We start from the raw sequence: 23,781 nt of genomic DNA, 5'->3' as shown, positions 1-23,781 counted from the left end.
TTGTGTGTGTGTTAGTCGCTCAGTCATGTCCAACTGTTTGCAGCCCCATGGACTATATCCTGACAGGTTCCTCTGTCCATGGGGATTCTCCTGGCAAGAATACTGGAGTGGGTTGCCTTTGCCTCCTCAAGGGGATCTTCCTGACCCAGGGATCGAACCCATGTCTTTTATGTCTCCTGCATTGGCAGGCAGGTTCTTTACCACTAGTGCCACCTGGGAAGCCCCTCTTAAATATTTAAAGAAATTTATGTCCTATATGCTAGCATAATACAAGATTCTGTGTCAATGGGTTGTAGCAAATTAGGTACACTGACATGTTGCTGATAATATTATAAAACATCCATTTTTAATAGAAAACAGACTTGCAACATATAGACCATAATACTACTCATTTCTTCAGTTGAGCAATACTGCTTCCACAATGGAAATAACCCAAAAGAGAAATGAAACAATTTTTATACAGCTGTTCATCAAACTTCAGACCAAGTACTACATCATTCCCCCTAACTTCAGATGGATGTTCTCTTTATTCAAAGACCAAGTGTCACCACAGCACCACACCCTTCCATAGAACTAGGGCTAAAGACTTCTCTGGGAGGCAATTAAAGCTTTCTTCCTCTCTGTGGCTCATTCTTTCCTCTCTTACGGAGGCCAAGATGTATAAGCCTACAGTGTGGTCCAGGAGATGGAAGAGATGGAAGCCTGCTCCATCAAGGGGCCCTACATGGTCTGGTTCAGTTCACCAGGGTAAATGACCACATGGCATATTGATGCCAAAGCTCCTGTGGGAATATACTATACTTCTGCTTGTGTGCCCCTCCCATATATCCTTTCAATTTTTTTTAAGATTTAAAAAGAAATGATTTATTTATTTTTGGCTGTGCTGGGTCTTCATTGCTGCACAGGTGCTTCCTCCAGTTGCAGAGAGTGGGGGCTACTCTTCAGTTGCGTTGTGTGGGCTTCTCACTGCGGTGGCTTCTCCTGTGGGCTCTAGCACATGTGGGCTCAGTAGCTGTGGCGCACGGGCTTTAGTTACCCCATGTGGAATCTTCCCAGACCAGGAATGAAACCCATGTCCCCTGCACTGGTGGCAGACTCTCAACCACTAGACTACCAGGAAAGTCCCTATATATTCTTCAAAGCAAGTATAGCAGCCATTGGATACTGGCCACACCAAGTCCTGATTGGCTAATCGAAAAAGTGGGAAGGAGTATAGGTAAGTGAATGATGTCAATAAGATAAAATGTCATACAACCAGCAAAATAATATTTGGACTAATTTCTCATATGAAGATATGAATATAAATCACAAATATGAAATCAAAATAGTATATACATATTAAATATAACCATGTAAAATATAATACGCACATAGTGATTAAAATCAGTCATAAATTTGGAATGATATAAAATTACAATCATTTAATGCTCAGCAGATTCCTTTTTTCCCTTTAAAGATGGCTGTGTCCTTTTTTTTTAAAGAATACTTTTTAAAAAATATTTATTTGGCTGCACCAGGCCTTAGTAGTGGCATGTGGGATCTAGTCCCCTGACCAGGGACTGAACCCAGGCTCCCTGCAGGAAGCCTCAGAGTCTTAGCCACTGGACCCCCAGGGAAGTCCCACTTATGCTTTTTTTTTTAAGAACAGTGTCTAGTGAAAGCAACCAAAGTCATTTTCTTCCTTCTTTTAATTCATATTTAATAAGCACTTATGCTAGTCACTGGAGATACAGGGATAAATAAGACCTCTGTTTTAATAAGTTCTTATTAGGGAAGACAAACATCTGATAACTAAATAATTATTAATTAAAACTGGGATACATGCTGAAGGTCAAGGTATTTTTGAGAAAATCTAATAGAGAGGAATAGTCTGAGGGTTAAGGGTGATTTGCCAAAGTAAATCTCTTTTAAAGCATAAAGCAGGCTTCTAGGGAATAAGAGGGGTTGGTCAGGGAAAGGGAAAGGAAGTTTTTAGATATGGAGGCTTGTTTTAATTTGTACCCAGAATTTTGTTTTTTTTTATTATTATTGATCTACTTGTGTCTGTGTTGGGTCTTCCTTGCTGCATGCTGGCTTTTTCCAGCTGTGGTGGCTTCTCTTACTGCAGAGTTCAAGCTCTAGAGCATGGGCTCGGTAGTTGCAGCACCTGGACTTAGTTGCCCTGAGGCATGTGGGATCTTCCTGGACCAGGGATCAAACCTGTGTCCCTGCACTGGCAGGCAGAGCCACCAGGGAAGTTCCCAGAATGTTGTTTTAATCAGTTATTATAATATGACAGACATAGATACAATTGCCTTGAAAGAAGAATTTATTATAATACCATAGAGAAAAGGCATATCATATCACACAGGGCCACATGGGAAAGTACCAGAGTTTGGAGGCAAAAGTGGGGAGAGGACAGCATGGCCCACTCTTTATTGAGGCTTCCAGGAAAAGGAGTGGTAAGGTAGGGTAGGCAAGCTTGGGTACATTAGAGTTGGACAGACTGAATAATTTCAGTGGGCTCTGGCTCATGGATGTGTTCCTAGTTGTCTGGCACCTAGCCCTTGGGTGATTTAGGGCGGGGTAGAAATATTGATGTGGTATGTGAGAGTCAGAGGAAGGAAGTGGCTGGAAATATGGGTTTTAAGTTGATTGATTTACATATGAAAGGTATGTCCCACGAAAATTGTTTATTATCTCTAAAAATCAGCTAGCACTGGGAGGGGCAGTCTCTCCAGGATTAGCAAGGCCCCTAAGATGTCAAAGCATCATAAAATACAGAAAATGATTTTATGACAAATTATAAAATACAGAAAGACATGATTAATGCAAGGCCTAAGCCAAAAGGCGTACTGGTGTGTTACACAAGAATCAAGTCCAGCAAGGCGAGGGTCAAAGGGTATGGGAGAGGCTGGACAGCCAAACAGGGGCCAGAGTCTTAGACCATGTCCAGAAAGTTAATCTTTCAGTTCAGTGCAGTTCAGTTGCTCAGTCGTGTCCAACTCCTTGCAACCCCATGAATTGCAGCACGCCTTCCTGTCCATCACCAACTCCTGGAGTTCACTCAAACTCATGTCCATCAAGTCAGTGATGTCATCCAGCCATCTCATCCTCTATCGTCCCCTTCTCCTCCTGCCTCCAATCCCTCCCAGCATCAGAGTCTGTTCCAATGAGTCAACTCTTCACATGAAGTGGCCAAAGTATTGGAGTTTCAGCTTTAGCATCAGTCCTTCCAATGAACACCCAGGACTGATCTCCTTTAAAATGCAAGGTTGGATCTCCTTGCAGTCCAAGGGACTCTCAAGACTCTTCTCCAACACCACAGTTCAAAAGCATCAATTCTTCAGCGCTCAGCCTGCTTCACAGTCCAACTCTCACATCCATACATGAGCACTGAAAAAACCATAGCCTTGACTAGACAGACCTTTGTTGGCAAAGTAATATCTCTGCTTTTCAATATGCTATCTAAGTTGGTCATAACTTTCCTTCCAAGGAGTAAGCGTCTTTTAATTTCATGGCTGCAGTCACCATCTGCAGTGATTTTGGAGCCCCCAAAAATAAAGTCTGACACTGTTTCCCCATCTATTTCCCATGAAGTGATGGGACCGGATGCCATGATCTTCGTTTTCTGAATGTTGAGCTTTAAGCCAACTTTTTCACTCTCCTCTTTCACTTTCATCAAGAGGCTTTTTAGTTCCTCTTCACTTTCTGCCATAAGGGTGGTGTCATCTGCATATCTGAGGTTATTGATATTTCTCCCAGCAATCTTGATTCCAGCTTGTGCTTCTTCCAGCCCAGCGTTTCTCATGATGTACTCTGCATAGAAGTTAAATAAGCAGGGTGACAATATACAGCCTTGAAGTACTCCTTTTCCTATTTGGAGCCAGTCTGTTGTTCCATGTCCAGTTCTAACTGTTGCTTCCTGACCTGCATACAGGTTTCTCAAGAGGCAGGTCAGGTGGTCTGGTATTCCCATCTCTTTCAGAATTTTCCAGTTTATTGTGATCCACACAGTCAAAGGCTTTGGCATAGTCAATAAAGCAGAAATAGATGTTTTTCTGGAACTCTCTTGCTTGTTTGATGATCCAGTGGATGTTGGCAATTTGATCTCTGGTTCCTCTGTCTTTTCTATTCTTTTTTTTTTTTCTTTTTTTGTTTTGGTTTTTTTTATCCTCTGTCTTTTCTAAAACCAGCTTGAACATCTGGAAGTTCACGGTTCACATATTGCTGAAGCCTGGCTTGGAGAATTTTGAGCATTACTTTACTAGCGGGTAAGATGAGTGCAATTGTGAGGTAGTTTGAGCATTCTTTGGCATTGCCTTTCTTTGGGATTGGAATGAAAACTGACCTTTTCCAGTCCTGTGGCCACTGCTGAGTTTTCCAAATTTGCTGGCATATTGAGTGCAGCACTTTCACAGCATCATCTTTCAGGATTTGAAATAGCTCGAGGATGCAAAAAGCCTCAACAAAACAGTAGTAAAATAAATCTAGCAACATATCAAAGGAAAGGAACTACACAGCAGGACCAAGTGGGATTTTTTTCCCCCAAGAATGCAGGATTGGTTTAACATCTGAAAGTCAATTAATATAATAAACCATATCAATGGATTAAAAGACAAAAACCATACAATCATTTCAATAGAAGCAGAAAAAGCATATGACAAAATCCAAATCCCCCTTTTGGCGGATTAGTTGGGGGAGTTAATGGGGATTTTATTGTTTAATGGGCACAGAGTTTCTGTTTAAGATGATGAGAAAGTCCTGGAAACAGAAAGTGCCAATGGCTGTACAGTACTGTAATGCCCTTAAATATACACTTAATAATAGTTAGAATAGCATCCTTTATATTTACATGCATGTTACCACAATAAAAATTATCCAATGCCCCTTGATGATAAAAACAATCAAAAAACCAGGAATAGAAAGAAATCTCCTCAGCCTAGATAAAGGGCATCTAGAAAAATCCCACAGCTAAGAACAAGCTTACTGGTGAAAGACTGAGTGCTTCCCCCTTAAGATCAGGATCAAGCAAGGATGTCCATTCTTGCCACTTATAACACTGTATTAGAGGTTCTAAGTCAGGGTAATAGACAAGAAAATGAAACAAAAAGGATCCACTAGGAAAGCAAGAAGTAAAACTATCCATGTTTATGAAGCCTAAGTTCATGTGCCTGATGGCTTCTCAGCTGTAGACCTAGGCAACACATAATTTCTTTTCAATAAACCTCCTTTATCTGGAAGTAGCATCAGTGAGTTTGTTCCTTTCAAAAGAGACCTACTAGAATAAAGAGCTTGTACAGAGTCTGAGAGGATTTCCCATCTTAATTTACTATCTCAAGTTTTACTTAGTACTAGGAAGTGATCTGGACTTCTGAAAGACACTGACCAATCATATGCACTACTATTATGAAAACATTCCTTCCGTAACATTCCTTAATAACACCAGGGAATAAACACAAAGGTAATTTGTAATTTACAGGTATCAAGATATATTGCTCAAATATTTATTAATCATGAGGATTATATAATAAAATTCAGATGTGGGACCTCCCTGGTGGTCCAGTGACTAAGACTCTGCAGTCCCAATCTGGGGAACTTGGGTTTGATCCCTGGTCAGGGAATTAGATACTGCATGCTGCAGCTAAGATCCAGCTCAGTCAAAATAAATAAATAAATATTTTAAAAATAAAAATAATAAATAAGTTTTAAAAATAGAATAAAATTCAGATGCAACATGAAAAAATATGGATACAAAATTATTTTCACAAGGCCACAAAACCCTGATTCTTACCATGTAAGGATCCACGGAAAGATAAAGAGTTCTGACTTGTACTTGTCCTTCATTGACACAATCTGGTAAGTTTACTTCTTCTACTCGGAAATTTTCTGCCACTGGATGACCATTTTTTCCTAAAATATTAGACAAAAATATAAAATCAAAAAGGCACTTTCCCATAGAATTATTTATTATTCTTTACATGGTCACTCTAGGACTTACAGCACTCCCTAAATACATATGTGAATAAATCTATTGCTTTGAAATTTCTCTATAGCTCAGCATAAATTCTTCAAATAGTTTCAACTGCTCTTGGCTTTCTCCAAGAATTTCCTTTGGCATGTTGCTGTCAATGTCAAAATCTTTTTTAAGTGATAACAGGTAAATCACCTCATCTGTTACAAAATTAAAAAAGGATTTCAAAAAGCAAAAAAGCACAGCCAGCTTTTTTTTAAATAGGAAAATTAAAATTTACCAGGTAGCAGAAACACCACATCAGCCAAAGTAAACTGGTAAACTATCCTTTTTCATTTTAAGACGAAAACAGAAACTTAAATGACTATTATCAAAACTTCCTATTCATTTTTTCAAATTTATTTATAATTGAAGGATAATTGCTTTATAGTATTGTTTTGGTTTCTATCAAACATCAACATGAAAAACTTCCTGTTCATTGAATCATCAAATTTCTAAAGCGAAAACGGAATGCAGACATTTTAATCGAATTGCTCGCTTTCTAAAACTGAGAAAAGGTAAGTGTCTTCCCCAGGCCACACACTAGGTACACACCAAAACCAAGGGAGCGTAGGCCCAAATCTCTCAGGTTAGTTCCTCACTTAAGCTTGGTGTGGTTCAGGTTAGATGTCGGGTAGCTGACTTATGATGCAATAGGTCAGTGCTTTTCACATAAAACAGAAAAGCATATCTTAAGAATCAATATTACACGTTATAAACAAAAAACAAAAGCCAAATATATTTGTAATACTATCTTCTAAATATTGTAATAACTTTAAAATATTATTTCTTATTTCTTCAACAAGTGGCCTTGATAATTATTTAAAAAATGATAATATTGTTTAAAGAATTTCCTCTAAGATCTCAACTAGTGTTAGTATCTTCCTTCCTTCATTTACCACATTGACATTATATTATTACTTTTTGTTACTCCATTTGCATTAATAATTATTAAAGACCACAGCTGTTCAGACAAATACAGACAAATACATACCAGGTCTGGAATTCAATACCACTCTTTGTACAATCATCACCTTGTTTGCACAGTGGTCTCACAAGACTTCTTTATAAAATAACTCCTATAAACAGAAATGTTTTAAATCACAAGAAAGTAATGATATATTCAACAATTTAAAAGCTAAAACAAAAGTGCACTTGTGTTTCTGAATGAGGAAAGGAAAAATCATATTTAGGATCCCAAAAAGATTATAGTTTCCTGTCAGGGTTTGCCTCCTCAAGCAAGTATGTGAAAAAGACTAAATCTAATTAGAATATGTAGCTAACAGGGACAAATTTACTGAAGATTGTGTGGAACAAAATGTTTTGGCCTCATAATTCAAGCATACTCATCTTCATGTCTTCATGACTAAGGCTCCTACTGTGGCTTAATTAAAAGAAAACAATATGATATATTCCTCTGGAGTTAGCCAGATAATCTACTGCTTAACTGAGATGTAACCACATTTTCAAAAACTCTTTATCAACATGGAAATTTCTTAATAGTTTTGCTGATTATAAAAGTAACCTATCAAAAGCATTTTAAAATCCTCACCTTCTAGGAAGTTATGTAACACAGGATGGCTAAGTAAACGAAAAAAGATCAATTTATTCTGGGTTTACAATTTGAACTAATGAAAGAAGTAGAATGAAGTTCCAGTGCTGGCACTCTCTGACTTGGACCTTCGTCCTTTATCCATCACTAAACATGAACAGACTGTTTATGTTACTCTGTGTGCCGAGGACTGTTATGCTATGAAATATACATATATACATGCACATACATATTCATATAGTATTTAATATATTTAATCTAACAATTCTATTAGATGTTTTTATTATTATCCCCAATTTATAGATGAGGGAAATAAGTCTTAAAGGGTTTAAGCACTTTTCTAAGGTGGTGCTGTATGCACTCTGTCTCATCACAGCAGGAACTCTATAATGTCTTATAGGGCTAAATATATTTTTAAAAGAAAATCTTCTGTTGACTCACCTTGTGTATAAATTTCACAAGGGGTTAAAAAACAAAGTTTTCCAAACTGACACTGGATCCAAAGAAAACTGACCGTAAGTGGTGTTTAACAGCACCGTGATAGCTAAATTTTCAACCAAAGGAGTCTTTTCAAATGAGGTTTCATATTTGTCACCTTTTTCTCTAATTACTTTAAATGCATGCTTTATCTCTTCAAATGATGCACATGGTAGACTTGTCCAAATATTGCTTATCAGCATGAAAAGTAAACTACTAGTCTTTCCCTCTGTGATTGATGGGGTCACAAAGAATCAGACAAGACTGAGTGACTGACCTGAACTGAACTGAGTCTTTCCTTCTGTATTAAATTAGAAAGTTTTTAAGTGCCAAACACTACAATTAACTAATGTAGGGTAATCGTGCAGTATCTCTCAAAAGCACAACAAACAACACATTTAAAACATAAAGATATTTAGTTCCAAAATTAAAATCTAAAATATGATACACCAGCTCTAGATCTGAAAGGAAGGGTGGTGGTGGTGTTAAATTCACCCCGAATGGGAAGAGAAAAACGGAAGTCCTTATTGACTGACATCAAGCAAACCATATTCGCCAGGTATGACATTAAGTAGGTTCTTAATTGGTGGTATGCAATATTCCCTGGTGGTTCAGGCCATAAAGAATCCACCTGCAATGCAAGAGACCTGGGTTCAATCCTGGGGTTGGGAAGATCCCCTGGAGAAGGGTATGGCAACCCACTCCAGTATTCTTGACTGAGGAATCTCCATGGACAGAGGAGCCTGGCGGGCTACAGTCCACGGGGTCACAAAGAGTCGGACACGACTGAGCGACTAAGCACAGCACAGCACAATATTCCAAAATAATATAAGATCAATTATCAACAGAAAAATTCTAGCACCCCTAAAAAAGAGAGTGTTATCTGAATGTCTACCTTCCAGCCTAATATACGGGGAAGGACACTGAACTAGGAAGAGCAGACTACATGTTCTGCTTCTAATCACTTGGGATTTGGGGAAAGTTCCTTCTCTCAGCCTGTTTCCTGAATGTTCTTAAGTTCCAGGACTAAGGACTTAATAGCCATTGGCTCCTTTAACCCACCACCGAACAACCCTCTGAGGACAGTACTGTTACAGTTCCCATTTTATAGAGGAGCAAAAGGAGGCACAGAGGTTGAATAACTTACCCACGATCACACAACTGATAATGAAGACACTGCATGTGCTAAGTCGCTTCAGTCCTGTCCCACTGTTTGCAACCCTATGGACTGTAGCCGGTCAGACTCCTCTGTCCAAGGGATTCTCCAGGCAAGAATACTGGAGTGGGCTGCCATACCCTCCTCCATGTATTTTATTTTATTTTTTTTTTTCCCTCCATGTATTTTAAGAGGAGAGATCCAGGGATCCAGGGATTCCCGACCCAGGGATCAAACTGGAGTCTCTTATGCCTCGTGCATTGGCAGGCGGGTACTTTACCACCAGCGCCACCCGGGAAACCCAACAAAGACACTAGTGTGTTAGTCTCTCAGTCCTGTCCAACTCTTTGCAACCCCATAGACTGAAACATAACACACACCACTGCCATAACAGGAGCTTCCTAACACCTTAAAAAAAAAAAAAAAAGGTTCTCCATCATGATCTTGCTCAATTATTGGGCTTCCCTGGTGGCTCAGATGGTAAAGCGTCTGCCTGCAATGCGGGAGGAAATGGCAATCCACTCCAGTACTCTTGCCTGGAAAATTCCATGGATGGAGGAGCCAAATGACTATTGCCCAGGGCTTTATTACCAAATGTGTAAATCTCCGGGATTTCCTCCACCTTTTGAGCTGGCGGCTCTCCTCTCCTTTGATATTTCTGGTTTCCTTCTTCCTTTCCCCAAGTCTAGTACGTAGGGATTCCTGATTGGATCTTTGTTTTCTCACCTTCCTCGAGGGCTCCCACCACCAACCACTTACTGGTATGCAAATTACTAAAAAAAAATCTTCAGCCCAGAATTTCAAACTGATTTCCCAGAATGTTAGCACCACAAAGACAAGGGACTCATGCCTGTTTAGTTCAGTGATTTATGTTCTCCCTCTTTGCCTGGCACATAGTAGGTGCCCATTAGTGTTAGTCGCTCAATTGTATCCCGACTCTTTGCGACCCCATGGACTGTAGCCCGCCAGGTTCTCTGTCCAAGGGGGTTGTCCAGGCAAGAATACTGGAGTGGGTTGCCATTTCCTTCTCCAGAGGCTCTTTCCAACCCAGGGATCAAACCCAGGTCTCCTCCATTGCGGGCGCTTTCTTTACTGACTGAGCCACCAGGGAAGCCCAGGTGTCCATTAAATATCTGCTAAATGAAGGTCCCAAAGGCACCTTAGACACGACTCTGGCCAAACTTGAGGTGGCTTTTGTTGTTCAGTCGCTCAGTCGTGTCCGACTCTACGACCCCATGGACTGCAGCACGCCAGTTGCTTACTACCAACAATTCTTTTTTAAAAGAAAGAAGAAAAAAAAAGCTCTGCTTCTCCTCAAGCATTCCCTATCCCAGTGACCTAGGCAATGATGCCAGCGTCTCGGCAGCCCCGGGAAGGAGCCGGGAGGTCCTCCCGGTCAGGAAGGGGCCCGCCCCTGTTCCTTGATCCTCCTCGCCCGGAAGGCCCGACCCAGACGCGGGAACCCCACCCTTAACCACCCCGGCCTGCGGCCCCAAGCGCCTCACTCACCGCTGACGAGCTCGGGAGGAAGTCTCGCGCGCTTTGCGGAAATCTGCAAAGGGCTAGCCGGGCGACCTCTGCCCTCCGGCCGCAGTACGCAGGCGCACGAATAGACCTCGGCTCTTCACCTCTATCCCTGCCCAGGGGCGGGATTTTGGAATTTAGGCTGGAACGGTGCGGAGATCTGGAAACTAGTCACATGTGTGGGCGAAGTGTATTCATAAATCAACCGGGATTGGTGCCCTGTGGCTGCCCCTATTGGCAAGACACAAAGAACAAACCGTTCATCCTTGACCAGTGGGTTCATTTCCAGCAGGCCCTAGAACGAATTTTGTTTTATGGATTTCTCCGTGAGCCTCGGATTGGAAAATCACAGTCAGTTCAGAGGCCCGACAAGTCTACCCTTCTTTTTATAGACTGAGGAAACTGAGACTCAGAGAACTGCTGTGATTGGATCATCCACCTTTCCGCTAGCTAGGGGCAGTGCTGGAGTTTATATATAGCCTCTCCAGACTGCTGGCCCAGGACCCCTTCCCTTACAACAGGGCTGTCTTTTCTTTCCCAAAGAACCCCAATTTGCTGAAAGATGGATTACCCAGTGTGAGCTGATTTCTCAATTTCATAGTTCTTAAATACCTTGTTTTGTGTTGAACTAGGTTGAGCAAGGCTTGTTCCTAGGAGACCTGGGATCTCGAAGGACTTCAAACCCTGAGGGAGTCCATTCTGAATTAGACAGGTGAAATGATTGCTATTTATATTTTATTCATGTCAGAGCTAATAGCTCAGTATAAATCACATTATTTAGAAGCTGAAAGATGACTAGGATGGTAAGCAAGGGTATAAGAATCATTAAACAGGCTGGGCCCTTTGGTAGTTGCACCTTTGAGCTTTTTACTTCTTTGGAAAAGCTTCTGGAAAGGGCTGGAAGGACCACTACTCCAGAGAAAGTGTCTCCCTTCCGGCACAGCAGAAAAGCTACTAATGGCCTGCCCTATCCTGGCAGAACCTTCCATAAATTGAACTGGGGTGGTGGAGGAGATAGAAGTAGCTCCTGGGCGAAACACTTCAGATTCCACTGTTCTTATCTGAAACTTCAGCAGTTTACCTCAACTGTAAATGTTTCTCAGATTGTTATATGCCCTTGGTCACTTTCCAGAGCACAAGCTGGTTGTTTATGTTAATTTTGTCCCACTTTATAGTTTGGTTTTGTGGGGAGTGGATTTGCCAATCTCATATTTCTCCATAACCAGAAGAATATTGTTTATTTTTATTTGGTTGTGAAGGATCTTCATTGTCGTGTGTGGGCTCTTTAGTTGTGGTACGTGGGACCCAGTTTCCAAAGGCGGGATAGCACGTGTGCCGCCTGCATTGGGAGCTTGGAGTCTTAACCACTGGACCACCAGGTAAGTCCCTGGAAGTCTATTTAGTTCTATTTTTTAGTTGCAAATAATTTTAAAGAAGGTCTTGAGGTTTTTGTGTGCATCAAAAGAGGCATGGAGGGGAGCAAATATCAAATCTAAAACCTCAGAAACATAATGTTGAACAGCAAAAGCAGGGAAAGGAAGGAAAGAAACAACAGTATGATTCCTTTTAAAGTTTTAAAACATGCAAAAAAATACTGTGTGTTGTTTATGGGTACAATTTCTGTTGCAAAAGCATAGAAACATGCAAGGGAACGGTAAACTCCCAATCCACATTGAGAATGATTACTTCTGGAGGGGGAGAAATACCATCCAGAAAAGGGGAAAATATAATAATTGTATTTCTCAAACTGAGTAAAGAATATCTGGATGTTTCTTTTTTTCATTCCTATTTTTCCTTTTTGATTGCACTGTGGGGCTTGCTCAGTCTAAGTTCCCAACCTGGGCCCTCTGCAGTGAGAACGTGGAGACCTAACCACTGCCAGGGAATTCCCTGGATGTTTCTTATATTATCCTGTAAACTTGCTGTATTCGTAATATATTTCATTATAACAAAAAAGTTAAATACCAGATATATTATTTTAAGGAGGACATGAGAATTATATTTTAAAAAATCATATTGGCTTTTGGGGCACATAAGCATCTATATAGAACTGGGATTTTTATTCCACTTAGTTATTTTATTCATGTAGCCCAGAGATTTTAGCTTTGTGTGGTTAATCTTTAAAAAAAAAAAAAAAAACAGGACACTTCACACAGTGAAGCCTTATGTTGGAGGATAAGTTGCAGGGTTTATTAGCTTCAAGAAAAATTGTGAAAGACTTGGAACTTGGTGTGAAAGGTTACTAGGTACCCAGTCACCATCTCCACTTTTCATTGTCTTTGAGCTAATTTCCAACTCTGTGAGCTGTGAAAAAAAAAAACTGATAACAGTGTAAATGATTCTTGTCCATAGAAATATAAATGCAAGTTGTTCCTTGAGTGCAATTGAACTTTCTCCCCCACACCTAAAAAACCAGTGTTGTGTCTGTTAAGCAAATTAATTTCAGTGTTGCTGAAATATGTGTGTGTCTACTCTCTGGATTATCTTTTAAATCTGTCGTAATATCTTACTATTTTCTTCATTAATTAATGAGTTAAATAAATCTTACAGGCTCTCCTGGTGGTTCAGTTGGTAAAGAATCTGCCTGTAATGCAGGAGACCCAGGTTCAATCTCCGGGTCAGGATGATCCCCTGGAGAAGCAAATGGCAACCCACTCCAGTATCCTTGCCTGGAGAATTCCATGAACAGAGGAGCCTGACGGGCTACAGTCCATGGGGTTGAAAAGAGTCAAATACAACTAAGCAACTTTCTTTCACATTTACTTAGACAAATCTTGGACATATGCTAATTTTACATTTATATGAGTCATGATTTTACTTTTTAAAAAATAGTTGTCTTTTAACAGGAGGGAAGAGGCCTCTCATTTCTGTCAAACCACACATGTTACAGAACACGAGGCAACTGCTCCTCGGCTAAGATGCTGGCCTGTTGTTATCATTTCCCTCCTGCTCTCTTCTTTTTGCTCCTCCATGGTAGATGCTTTTTCAAAAATCTATCTTTGATCTTTGATTCTTTGCTCTCTTTGACGTTGTTAAGAAGTCGCTAAGTCGTGTCCGACTCTTTGTGACCCCATGGACTGCAGCATGCCAGACTTCCCTGTCCTTCACCATCACCCTGAGTTTTTGCAAACTCATGTCCATTGAGTCAGTGATGCCATCCAACCATCTCATTCTCTGTTGCCCCCTTCTCCTCTTGCCCTCAAAGTGGAAATATAAAAACATCTTTTATTAAGCAGGTAATAAAATATTTTTTTTCTGTGAGTAAGACCATATCTACACCCACTGTAAGATATAAAAAATTTAAGTAGTTGGGGGGTTTCAATTAGATTCATTTCCAGCTTCCTCCTCTCCAACCTCTCTCCTCCTAAGCTCCACATTCGCCTTCCTCATTGTAACACACTATACACTCTTTTTTTAAAATGCATGATTCAATGTATGTGCAAAATACAAGAAAACATAACTATAATCTATGCTGATAGAAGATGGAAGAGGAGTTCATTCTAGGAGGTAGGTATTGACTGTAAAATACAACCAGGGAATCTCGTTTCCTTGAAATATTCAAGGTTCTATGTCTTTATCTTGCAGTCTTTGTTCAGATTATATTTATATTAATTCAAACTAATTAAATAATTGTAGTTAATTAAACTATTTAATTTGTATCAAATCAATTTAAATTAATTGGCTTAAAATTTATCATGTGATATATAATTTTTGTTTCAGTCATAATTAATAACCAAAGTTTATTTTTGGATAAGTCAGAGATAACCTCAGGATGGGTGTTTAGCAGACATTTTTATAATTATTATTGCAAAGAAATGGAAGAAATCATTCTTGAAATTATCATAAGGTAGGATTACCAACAGAATTTTTTGGAATTATTTTTATCTTCCAAAATAGTTACTTTTTACATACATTTGTTATAAATATTAAAATTCAACTTGTCCAAAAAAAAAAAAATTCAACTTGTCCATAGTTAATATTTTCTGAGCTTTCAAACAAGGACGTCATCATAATTTGAATTTAATTAAATTTAATTAAATAAATACTATTGAGTGCTCAAGTGTTATTTAATAACTGCAGCACACTTGATTCCCTGTGAGTTTTCTGCACATTTCTGCTCTTGCTTTTTTTTTGGTAGTGTATATATATATTATTTATATATATATATATAATATTTACTTATTTTTAATTGAGTGATGATTGCTTTACAATATTAGTTTGATTTCTGTCATACATCAACATGAATTAACCATAGGTTAATCCCCTCCCTTTTGAGTCTCTCTCCCACCTCCCACCCATTCCTACCCCTCTAGGTTATTGCAGAGCCCCAGTTTGAGTTCCCTGAGTCATAGAGCAAATTCCCATTGGCTCTCTATTTACATATGTTATTGTATATGCATCCATGCTACTCTCCATTTATCTCATCCTCTCCCTCTTCTCTCCCACTCTTGCCCATAAGTCTGTTCTCTATGTCTGCATCTCCATTGCTGCTCTGTGAACAGATTCATCAGTACCATCCTTCTAGATTCCATATATATGCACTAATAATACAATATTTGTTTCTCTCTTTATACCCCAAAGGAATCGAAACTGAAAAAGACACATGTACCCCATGTTCATTGCAGCACTGTTTGCAACGGCCAAGACATGGAGGCAACCTAGATGTCCGTCGACCCATGAATGGATAAAGAAACTGTGGTACATATATACAATGGAATACTACCCAGCCATAAAAAGGAACGCATTTGAGTCAATTCTAATGATGTGGATGAACCTAGAACCTATTATACAGAGTGAAGTAAGTCAGAAAGAAACACACTATACACTCTTGTCAAATTAATAAGCAAGTGCATAGATGCCCATTGTGTGCTTAACACCAGAGTAGGTGCTAAGTGGGATATCATATGTGAGAGTTCCTGACCCAGGAAGTTTATAATGCAGTTGGGAAAATGGGGAAGTAACAGTATATGCAGTATGTGATAAGTACCAAAGGAAGTGAGATTGCTGTTAAATGCTTCATTCATTCATTCATGCATTGAGCAAATAATTCTTTATTGTCCATTACATGTGTGTGTTGTGGTACACATGGTGAAAAAGATCAACACAAACTTCCGCTTCACCAAGTTTAGTCTAGAAGGAACTAGGACCAGTAATCAGCAGACACAATACTGTGTTATTTGGTTACATACATAGGGGAAGTACAGGATGTTATGGGGCTTCCCAAGTGGCTCAGTGGCAAAGAATCTGCCTGCTGTGACAGGAGACATGGGTTCAATCCCTGGGTCGGGAAGGTCCCCTGGAGGAGGAAATGGCAACCCACTCCAGTATTCTTACCTGGAAAATTCAGTGGACAGAGGAACCTGTCAGGTTGCAGTCTATTGGTTGCAGAGTCAGACCTGACTGAGCACGCACATGTGCATGCTTCTCTCTGGGACTTCTTATTCATCTCTGGATCAGTCACAGGGACCCTTGTCTTAATCTTCTCATCTGTGAAGTGACTGCCTTTATATTTACCGCCAGAGATATTGAGAACCTTAATTAACATTTAGGACAAAATTTGTAATCCTCACAACATGAGACCCACAACTAAAAGACCATATCATTATCATGGCCCACTTCATTTTATCTGGATGTTTTCTTCACTGGATTGGTTTCACATTTCAGTGTGAATTAGTATGCAGTGCTTTTGTTAAATTGAGTATTGAATTTCAGTCCCCAAAGAGTTTTCTCCTTCAGTAATGGAAAAATGAAGCATACATTATTGCAGTAATAACATCCTCACTGAGATCTTGTCATTTCACAAGAATCTTAAAACCAGAGTTTGGCTGAATTATTGCTTAGAGGAGAGACCTTCAGAGAAGAGGCATGTGCTGCAGGAACATCTTTAAATGCTATTGTTTTGTGTTTTTACCTTTTTCTCTTCTTTTCCACATTTGATTTATGGGAAGCAGGAGAAGACTAAGCCTGGCATCCTTTAGTCTCAAATACTTCTTTTTTTGAAATTTATTTTATTGAAGTATAGTTGATTTACAGTGTTGTATTAATCTCTATTGTACAGCAAAATGATTCGTATGTATATATATGAATATGTATTTATATATATATTCATTATGGTTTATCACAGGATATTTACTATAGGTCCCTGTGCCATACAGTAGGACCTTATTTTTTAATCCATTCTATGTATAATGGTTTGTATTTGCTAATCCCTAACTCCCAATCTATTCCTCCCTCACTTCCCCGCTTAGCAACCGCAAGTCTATTCTCTTTATCTGTAAGTCTGTTTCTGTTTTATAGATAAATTCACTTGTCAAACACTTCTTTTATTTTTACTTTTGGCTGCATGGTGCAGCATGCAGGATCTTTGTTTCCCAACCAGGGATGGAATCTGTGCCCCTCTGCAGTGAAAGCTCAGAGTCTTAACCACTGGACTGCAAGGGAAGTCCCTCAAACACTTCTTTTAAATAGTTCTTGTTTCTCCCTGAGAAACAAGCCTCCACCAATCCTGTGAGGCTGTGCTCGTGAACCCTCCTACATTCTGGAGAGGACTGCCTAGCAACTCCTCCTTGCAGCTGAGAAAATAGTGGGCAAGAGCTAGTGAACTCAGAGCTGCTGATTCACACCTCAGCATGTGTTCTCATCGGAACCAGACTCACTGGTGAGGCAGTCAACACCTGCTTCAGTGTTTTTCATGGCAAGAGACAATAAAAAGATGTAGAGATATAAAGATTATGTGTTGTGTGCTAAGTTGGTTCAGTCATATCCAGCTCTTTGTAACCCTATGGACTGTAGCCTGCCAGGCTCCTCTGTCCATAGGATTCTCCAGGCAAGAATACTGGAGTGGGTTGCCATGCCCTCATCCAGGGGATCTTCCTAACCCAGGGGTCAAACCCATGTCTCTTACGTCTCCTGAATTGGCAGGTGGGTTCTTTACCACAAGTGCCATGTGGGATGCCAATAAAGATTATATTGAAGTACAAATAGCTAAAGACTAAATTTAAAGTACCATTTAGGTGTCTTTATGCTCTGAATGGTGTCATCATTATTCACAAGGAGAAAAGTACCTGGACCTGAGTGGGACATGCTCACTGGTGTGCTGAGCAGCACATGTATCACGCAAGCAGCAAACTCGGGTTTGTAATCAGTTATCCCTTCACGACTACAGTCATTCCCTATTTTTTTTCTGATACCACTAATAAAAATATTGTTATAAATGTACCTCCTTTAGTTGATTTCATCAACCGGAACACAAAATCATTAAAGTAGCATTACAGTGGGCTTCCCTGGTGGCTCAGCTGGTAGAGAATCCGCCTGCAGTGCGGGAGACCTGGGTTTGATCCCTGGGTTGGGAAGATCCCCTGGAGAAGGGAAAGGCTATACCCACTCCAGTATTCTTGCCTGGAGAATTCCATGGACTGTACAGTCCTTGGGGGCGCAAAGAGTTGGACACAACTGAGCGACTTTGACTGTCACTCGCAGTAGTATCTTCTGACAGCACAAAGCCTCTGAGTACACAGACGGGATGTGGGGGAGGTGGAGAGTGTACCTAGGGAAGAGCAAGGGGAAGAGGTATGTGCAATAAAATCAGGAATAAAAATAAACGAAAAGGGTGTCGCGTGTAAGTAGTCTAAAACACAATGTGCAGCCAAATCCTTGGCAACGGGATGAAATTACTCTCAGAACATTCAATTAAGCCACTATTTTCAGAAACTAGTTGGAAAAAGTTGGCTAAGCAGCAAACTGCTGAACATTACCCTGAGAAACAGCTAAATGACAGCTATGTAGTCAAAGTGGATAGACGAACATATGAATAAAGATGTAAGCATTTTTGTGTGTTGGAAGTTATATTGCTCTGAGTAAATCGTTAAGAATTTGATGGTTTAAGGCTAAGTCAGAAGAAACTCATTAAGCAGCTCTTTAGTGACAGGTGTTTCAGTAGGTGATTGTTGTTGAGTCAGTCAGTCGTGTCTGACTCTTTGCGACCCCATGGACTGCAGCATGCCAGGCTTCCCTGTCCTTCACCATCTCCCGGAGCTTGCTCACACTTGCGTCCATTGAGTTGGCGATGCCATCAAACCACCTCATCCTCGTGCTCTGTCATCCTCTTGCCTTCAGTCTTTCTCAGCATCAGCATCAGTAGGTGATAAGAAGCACCCAACTCTGTTCTGCATGCTCTGTGGTGCATGCAGTGCTACAGAGATGCCTGTGCACACACAGTCCCCATGTGCCATGTATGTACACATGTACTTAGTCTGAGAAACAGTCAGTGAGGAGTTCATGTCTGAGCCACAGTGAGCTCCCAGTCTTGTTTTTGCTGACTGTATAGAGCTTCTCCATCTTTGGCTGCAAAGAATATAATCAGTCTGATTTCGGTGTTGACCATCTGGTGATGTCCATGTGTAGTCTTCTCTTGTGTTGTTGGAAGAGGGTGTTTGCTATGACCAGTGTGTTCTCTTGGCAAAACTCTATTAGCCTTTGCCCTGCTTCATTCTGTACTCAAATTTGCCTGTTACTCCAGGTATTTCTTGACTTCCTACTTTTGCATTCCAGTCCCCTATAGTGAAATGGGCATCTTTTTTGGGTGTTATTTCTAGAAGGTCTTATAGGTCTTCACAGAACCGTTCAGCTTCAGCTTCTTCAGCCTTACTGGTTGGAGCATAGACTTGGATTACTGTGATATTGAGCGGTTAGTCTTGGAAACAAACACAGATCATTCTGTCATTTTTGGGATTGCATCCAAGTACTGCATTTCGGACTCTTTTGTTGACTATGATGGCTACTCCATTTCTTCTAAGGGATTCTTGCCCACAGTAGTATATGTAATGGTCATCTGAGTTAAATTCACCCATTCCAGCCCATTTTAGTTTGCTGATTGCTAAAATGTCAGCGTTCACTCTTGCCATCTCCTGTTTGACCACTTCCAATTTGCCTTGATTCACGGACCTAACATTCTAGGTTCCTATGCAGTATTGCTCTTTATAGCATTGGACCTTACTTCCATCACCAGTCACATCCACAACTGGGTGTTGTTTTTGCTTTGGCTTTGTCTCTTCATTCTTTCTGGAGTAATTTCTCCACTGATCTCCAGTAGCAATTCCGGCACTTAACGACCTGGAGAGTTCATCTTTCAGTGCCCTATATTTTTGCCTTTTCATACTGTTCATGGGGTTCTCAAGGCAAGAATACTGAAATAGTCTTCCATTCCCTTCTCCAGTGGACCACGTTTTGTCAGTACTCTCCACCATGAACCTGCCTGTCTTGGATGGCTCTACACAGCATGACTCATAGTTTCACTGAGTTAGACAAGGCTGTGGTCCATGTGATCAGATTGGTTAGTTTTCTGTGATTGTGGTTTTCAGTCTGTCTGCCCTCTGATGGAGAAGGATAAGAGGCTTATGGAAGCCTCCTGATGGGAGAGACTGAGGGGGGAACTGGGTCTTGTTCTGATGGGCGGGGCCATGCTCAGTAAATCTTTAATCCAATTTTCTGTTGATGGGCAGGGCTGTGTTCCCTCCCTGTTATTTGAAAGTGACAAATAGATTCAAGGGATTAGATATGATAGACAGAGTGCCTGAAGAACTATGGAGGCAGGTTCATGACATTGTATAGGACGCAGTGATCAAGACCATCCCCAAGAAAAAAATGCCAAAAGGCAAAATGATAGTCTGAGGAGGCCATACAATAGCTGTGAAAAGAAGAGAAGTGAAAAGCAAAAGAGAAAAGGAAAGATATAAGCATTTGAATGCAGAGTTCCAAAGAATAGCAAGAAGAGATAAGAAAGCCTTCCTCAGGGATCAGTGCAAAGAAATAGAGGAAAACAACAGAATGGGAAAGACTAGAGTTCTCTTCAAGAAAATTAGAGATACTAAGGGAACATTTCATGCAAATGTGGGCATAATAAAGGACAGAAATGGTACGGACCTAACAGAAGCAGAAGATACTAAGAAGAGGTGGCAACAATACACAGAAGAACTATACAAAAAAGATCTTCACGACCCAGATAATCATGATGGTGTGATCACTCACCTAGAGCCAGACATCCTGGAATGTGAAGTCAAGTGGGCCTTAGAAAGCATCACTATGAACAAAGCTAGTGGAGGTGATGGAATTCCAGTTGAGCTATTTCAAATCCTGAAAGATGATTCTGTGAAAATACTGTACTCAATATGTTAGCAAATTTGGAAAACTCAGCAGTGGCCACAGGACTGGAAAAGGTCAGTTTTCATTCCAATCCCAAAGAAAGGCAATGCCAAAGAATGCTCAAACTACTGCACAATTGTACTCATCTCACACGCTAGCAAAGTAATGCTCAATTCTCCAAGCCAGGCTTCAACCATGAACTTTAACCATGAACTTCCCGATGTTCAAGCTGGATTTAGAAAAGGCAGAAGAACCAGACATCAAATTGCCAACATCCATTGGATCATAGAAAATGCAAGAGAGTTCCAAAAAAACATCTGCTTCTGCTTTATTGACTACACCAAAGCCTTTGACCATGTGGATCACCACAAACTGTGGAAAATTCTGAAAGAGATGGGAATACCAGACCACCTGACCTGCCTCTTGAGAAATCTGTATGCAGATCAGGAAACAGCAGTTAGAACAGGACATGGAACAACTGACTGGTTCCAAATCAGGAAAGGAGTACATCAAGGCTGTATATTATCACCCTGCTTATTTAACTTATACGCAGAGTACATCATTATAAATGCTGGGCTGGATGAAGCACAAGCTGAAATCAAGATTGCCGGGAGAAAGATCAATAACCTCAGATATGAAGATGACACCACCCTTATTGCAGAAAGCGAAGAAGAACTAAAGAGCCTCTTGATGTAAGTGAAAGAGGAGAGTGAAAAATTTGGCTTAAAGCTCAACATTCAGAAAACTAAGATCATGGCATCTGGTCCCATCACTTCATGGCAGATAGACGGGGAAACAGTGGGAACAGTGACAGACTTTATTTTGGGGGGCTCCAAGATCACTGCCCATGGTGACTGCAGCCATGAAATTAAAAGATGCTTGCTCCTTGGAAGAAAAGTTATGACCAACCTAGACTGCATATTAAAAAGCAGAGACATTACTTTGCCAACAAAGGTCCGTGTAGTCAAAGCTGTGGTTTTTCCAGTAGTCATGTATGGATGTGAGAGTTGGACTATAAAGAAAGCTGAGTGCCAAAGAATTGATGCTTTTTAACTGTGGTGTTGGAGAAGACTCTTGAGAGTCCCTTGGACTGCAAGGAGGTCCAACCAGTCCATCCTAAAGAAAATCAGTCCTGAATATTCATTTGAAGGACTGATGCTAAAGCTGCAACTCCAATATTTTGACCACCTGATGCAAAGAACTGAGCCATTGGAAAAGACCCTGATGATGGGAAAGATTGAAGGCAGGAGGAAAAGGGGATGACAGAGGATGGGATGGTTGGATGGCATCACCGACTCAATGGATATGAGTTTGAGTAAACTCCAGGAGTTGATAGACAGGGAGGCCTGGCATGCTGCAGTCCATGGGGTCACAAAGAGTCAGACACGACTGAGCAGCTGAACTGAACGTATGTACCTACAGTGCATCATCTCTTACTGTAAACAACAGCATGAAGCCCAGCTCACTGCACATCAGCATCATTAGAACACTTGAAACTTGCTGCTTTTTTCCTGGAGGCCTCCAGCTGCTGTTACCACTTTAATGTCCTCATCTAGACACAGAAGAATAGCTACCCTATGGCTCAGTACATGGGAATTCGCCTGCCAATACAGGGGACATGGGTTGGACCCCTGGTCGAGGAAGATTCTACGTGCCCAGGAGCAACTAAGCCCCTGCACCACAGCCACTGAGCCTACACTCAGAGTCTGCGAGCCGCAAGTGCTGAATCAGCATGCTGCAACCACTGAAGCCCACGTGCCTAGAGCCTGTACTCCGCAACAAGAGAGGCCATTGCGATGAGAAACCTGCAAAGAGTAGCCCCCACTCACTGCAACTAGAGAAAGCCTGTGTGTACCACCAGAGACCCAGCACAGCCAAAAATAGATAATAAAATAAATGTAAAAAGGAAAAAGAGCCACCACAGCCCCAGGTCCCTGGATAGTATTTTAAAGTTTAATTTTTTTCTTCCTGGCTAGTCTCTTTCTTATTAAGCAGGGAGCTTTAATGGTTTATTGCTTTGGTGAAGGTGTATAAGAGAGCAGAAGGCAGTCTTGCTTCACAGTGGAACGTCTTTAGTAAGAAAGTTGAAGGGAACTGATTGCCTTTAGTCTTGGCTTCCTGGCAGGGCTGCAGGAAGGAGGCAAAGCCCCAGAGAGGAAAGGCGCTGGGACCCTTAGCATTGCACACAGGTCCCGTGGTCCCAAGTGGGGCAGGGGAACAAAGGTGTCACCAGATCTGAGGGGTTCCTGGGAATAGTACAGCATCTGCCTCGGTGTTAACCTTCAAGTCACTGACTGGAACTGGGGAGATCATGGAACCTTCACCTTACGTGGAACCCGGGAACACTGAGAGCCAGCAGTGCTAGCCATTTTATACAAGACTCTTGAGCATCCATGGATTTTGGTACCTTTAGGGGCTTCTGGAACCAATCCCCCAGGGATACCGAGGGATGACTGTATTTGGCCTGTCTGTCAAAACGGCGCTCAGAGGCAGAAACTCCATTGATTTGGAAAACAAAGAAAATGCTGGACTGGGAGTTGGACTTTGTGGACTGAGAACATGTATTCTCTGTACAGTCACTGGGAGAATTGTACAGGGTTTTGTACCCTGTCAATATAGCTCAGCTGGCGCTATGTTTTCCAGAATTTCCTCTTTGTATTGTACACATTAGGCGTGGCCACGAGAGAAAAATCGCGAGAGATTTGGAAAGCAGACGCAAAGCGGTGGCCAAGATGCTCTGGAGGTCAGTCTGGGGTCTGGGTGCTGCTGGGCTCGCACTCCCCATCGCCGACCTCCTTGGCTCATCTCACTAATGAGGGGCCGCAGCTGGGCCCACACCTCCTCCAGAGCCTGCTGCTCCTTCCCAGGGTGCTTCCTAAATAAAGGACTTGCACTCAAATCCTCATCTCAGGGGTGGCTTTTGAGAAAAACCAACCTAAA

The 23,781-nt window shown here is 41.1% G+C and overlaps 1 protein-coding gene and 1 long non-coding RNA gene across 3 annotated transcripts in view; one reads left to right on the top strand and one right to left on the bottom strand.

Moving 5' to 3' along the window:
• Nucleotides 1–10,811, bottom strand: part of PTGR2 (prostaglandin reductase 2) — a 21,536-nt gene extending 10,725 nt beyond the window's left edge. Inside the window, exons 1-3 of one of the 2 annotated variants that reach the window (XM_019969211.2) lie at nt 10,687–10,811; nt 6,987–7,071; nt 5,774–5,892 (exon numbers count right to left, since the gene is read on the bottom strand). In XM_019969211.2, the coding sequence (XP_019824770.2) occupies nt 5,774–5,892; nt 6,987–7,023 (156 nt within the window). In that variant the 5' untranslated portion in view covers nt 7,024–7,071; nt 10,687–10,811. Of the gene's footprint in view, nt 1–5,773; nt 5,893–6,986; nt 7,072–8,557; nt 8,580–10,686 lie in introns of those variants that run through there. The other variant, XM_070797856.1, reaches the window with a different exon arrangement.
• Nucleotides 10,800–23,781, top strand: LOC139185378 (uncharacterized). Its single transcript, XR_011569002.1, has 3 exons — nt 10,800–11,413; nt 11,961–12,080; nt 15,283–23,781. It is a non-coding gene; the product is annotated as an uncharacterized lncRNA (long non-coding RNA).

The sequence above is a fragment of the Bos indicus genome, chromosome 10 (assembly GCF_029378745.1).
Source record: "Bos indicus isolate NIAB-ARS_2022 breed Sahiwal x Tharparkar chromosome 10, NIAB-ARS_B.indTharparkar_mat_pri_1.0, whole genome shotgun sequence".
NCBI classification, from domain to species: domain Eukaryota; kingdom Metazoa; phylum Chordata; class Mammalia; order Artiodactyla; family Bovidae; genus Bos; species Bos indicus.
Note: the sequence above shows the minus strand (reverse complement) of the source record. Positions and strands in the feature narration are given on the sequence as shown.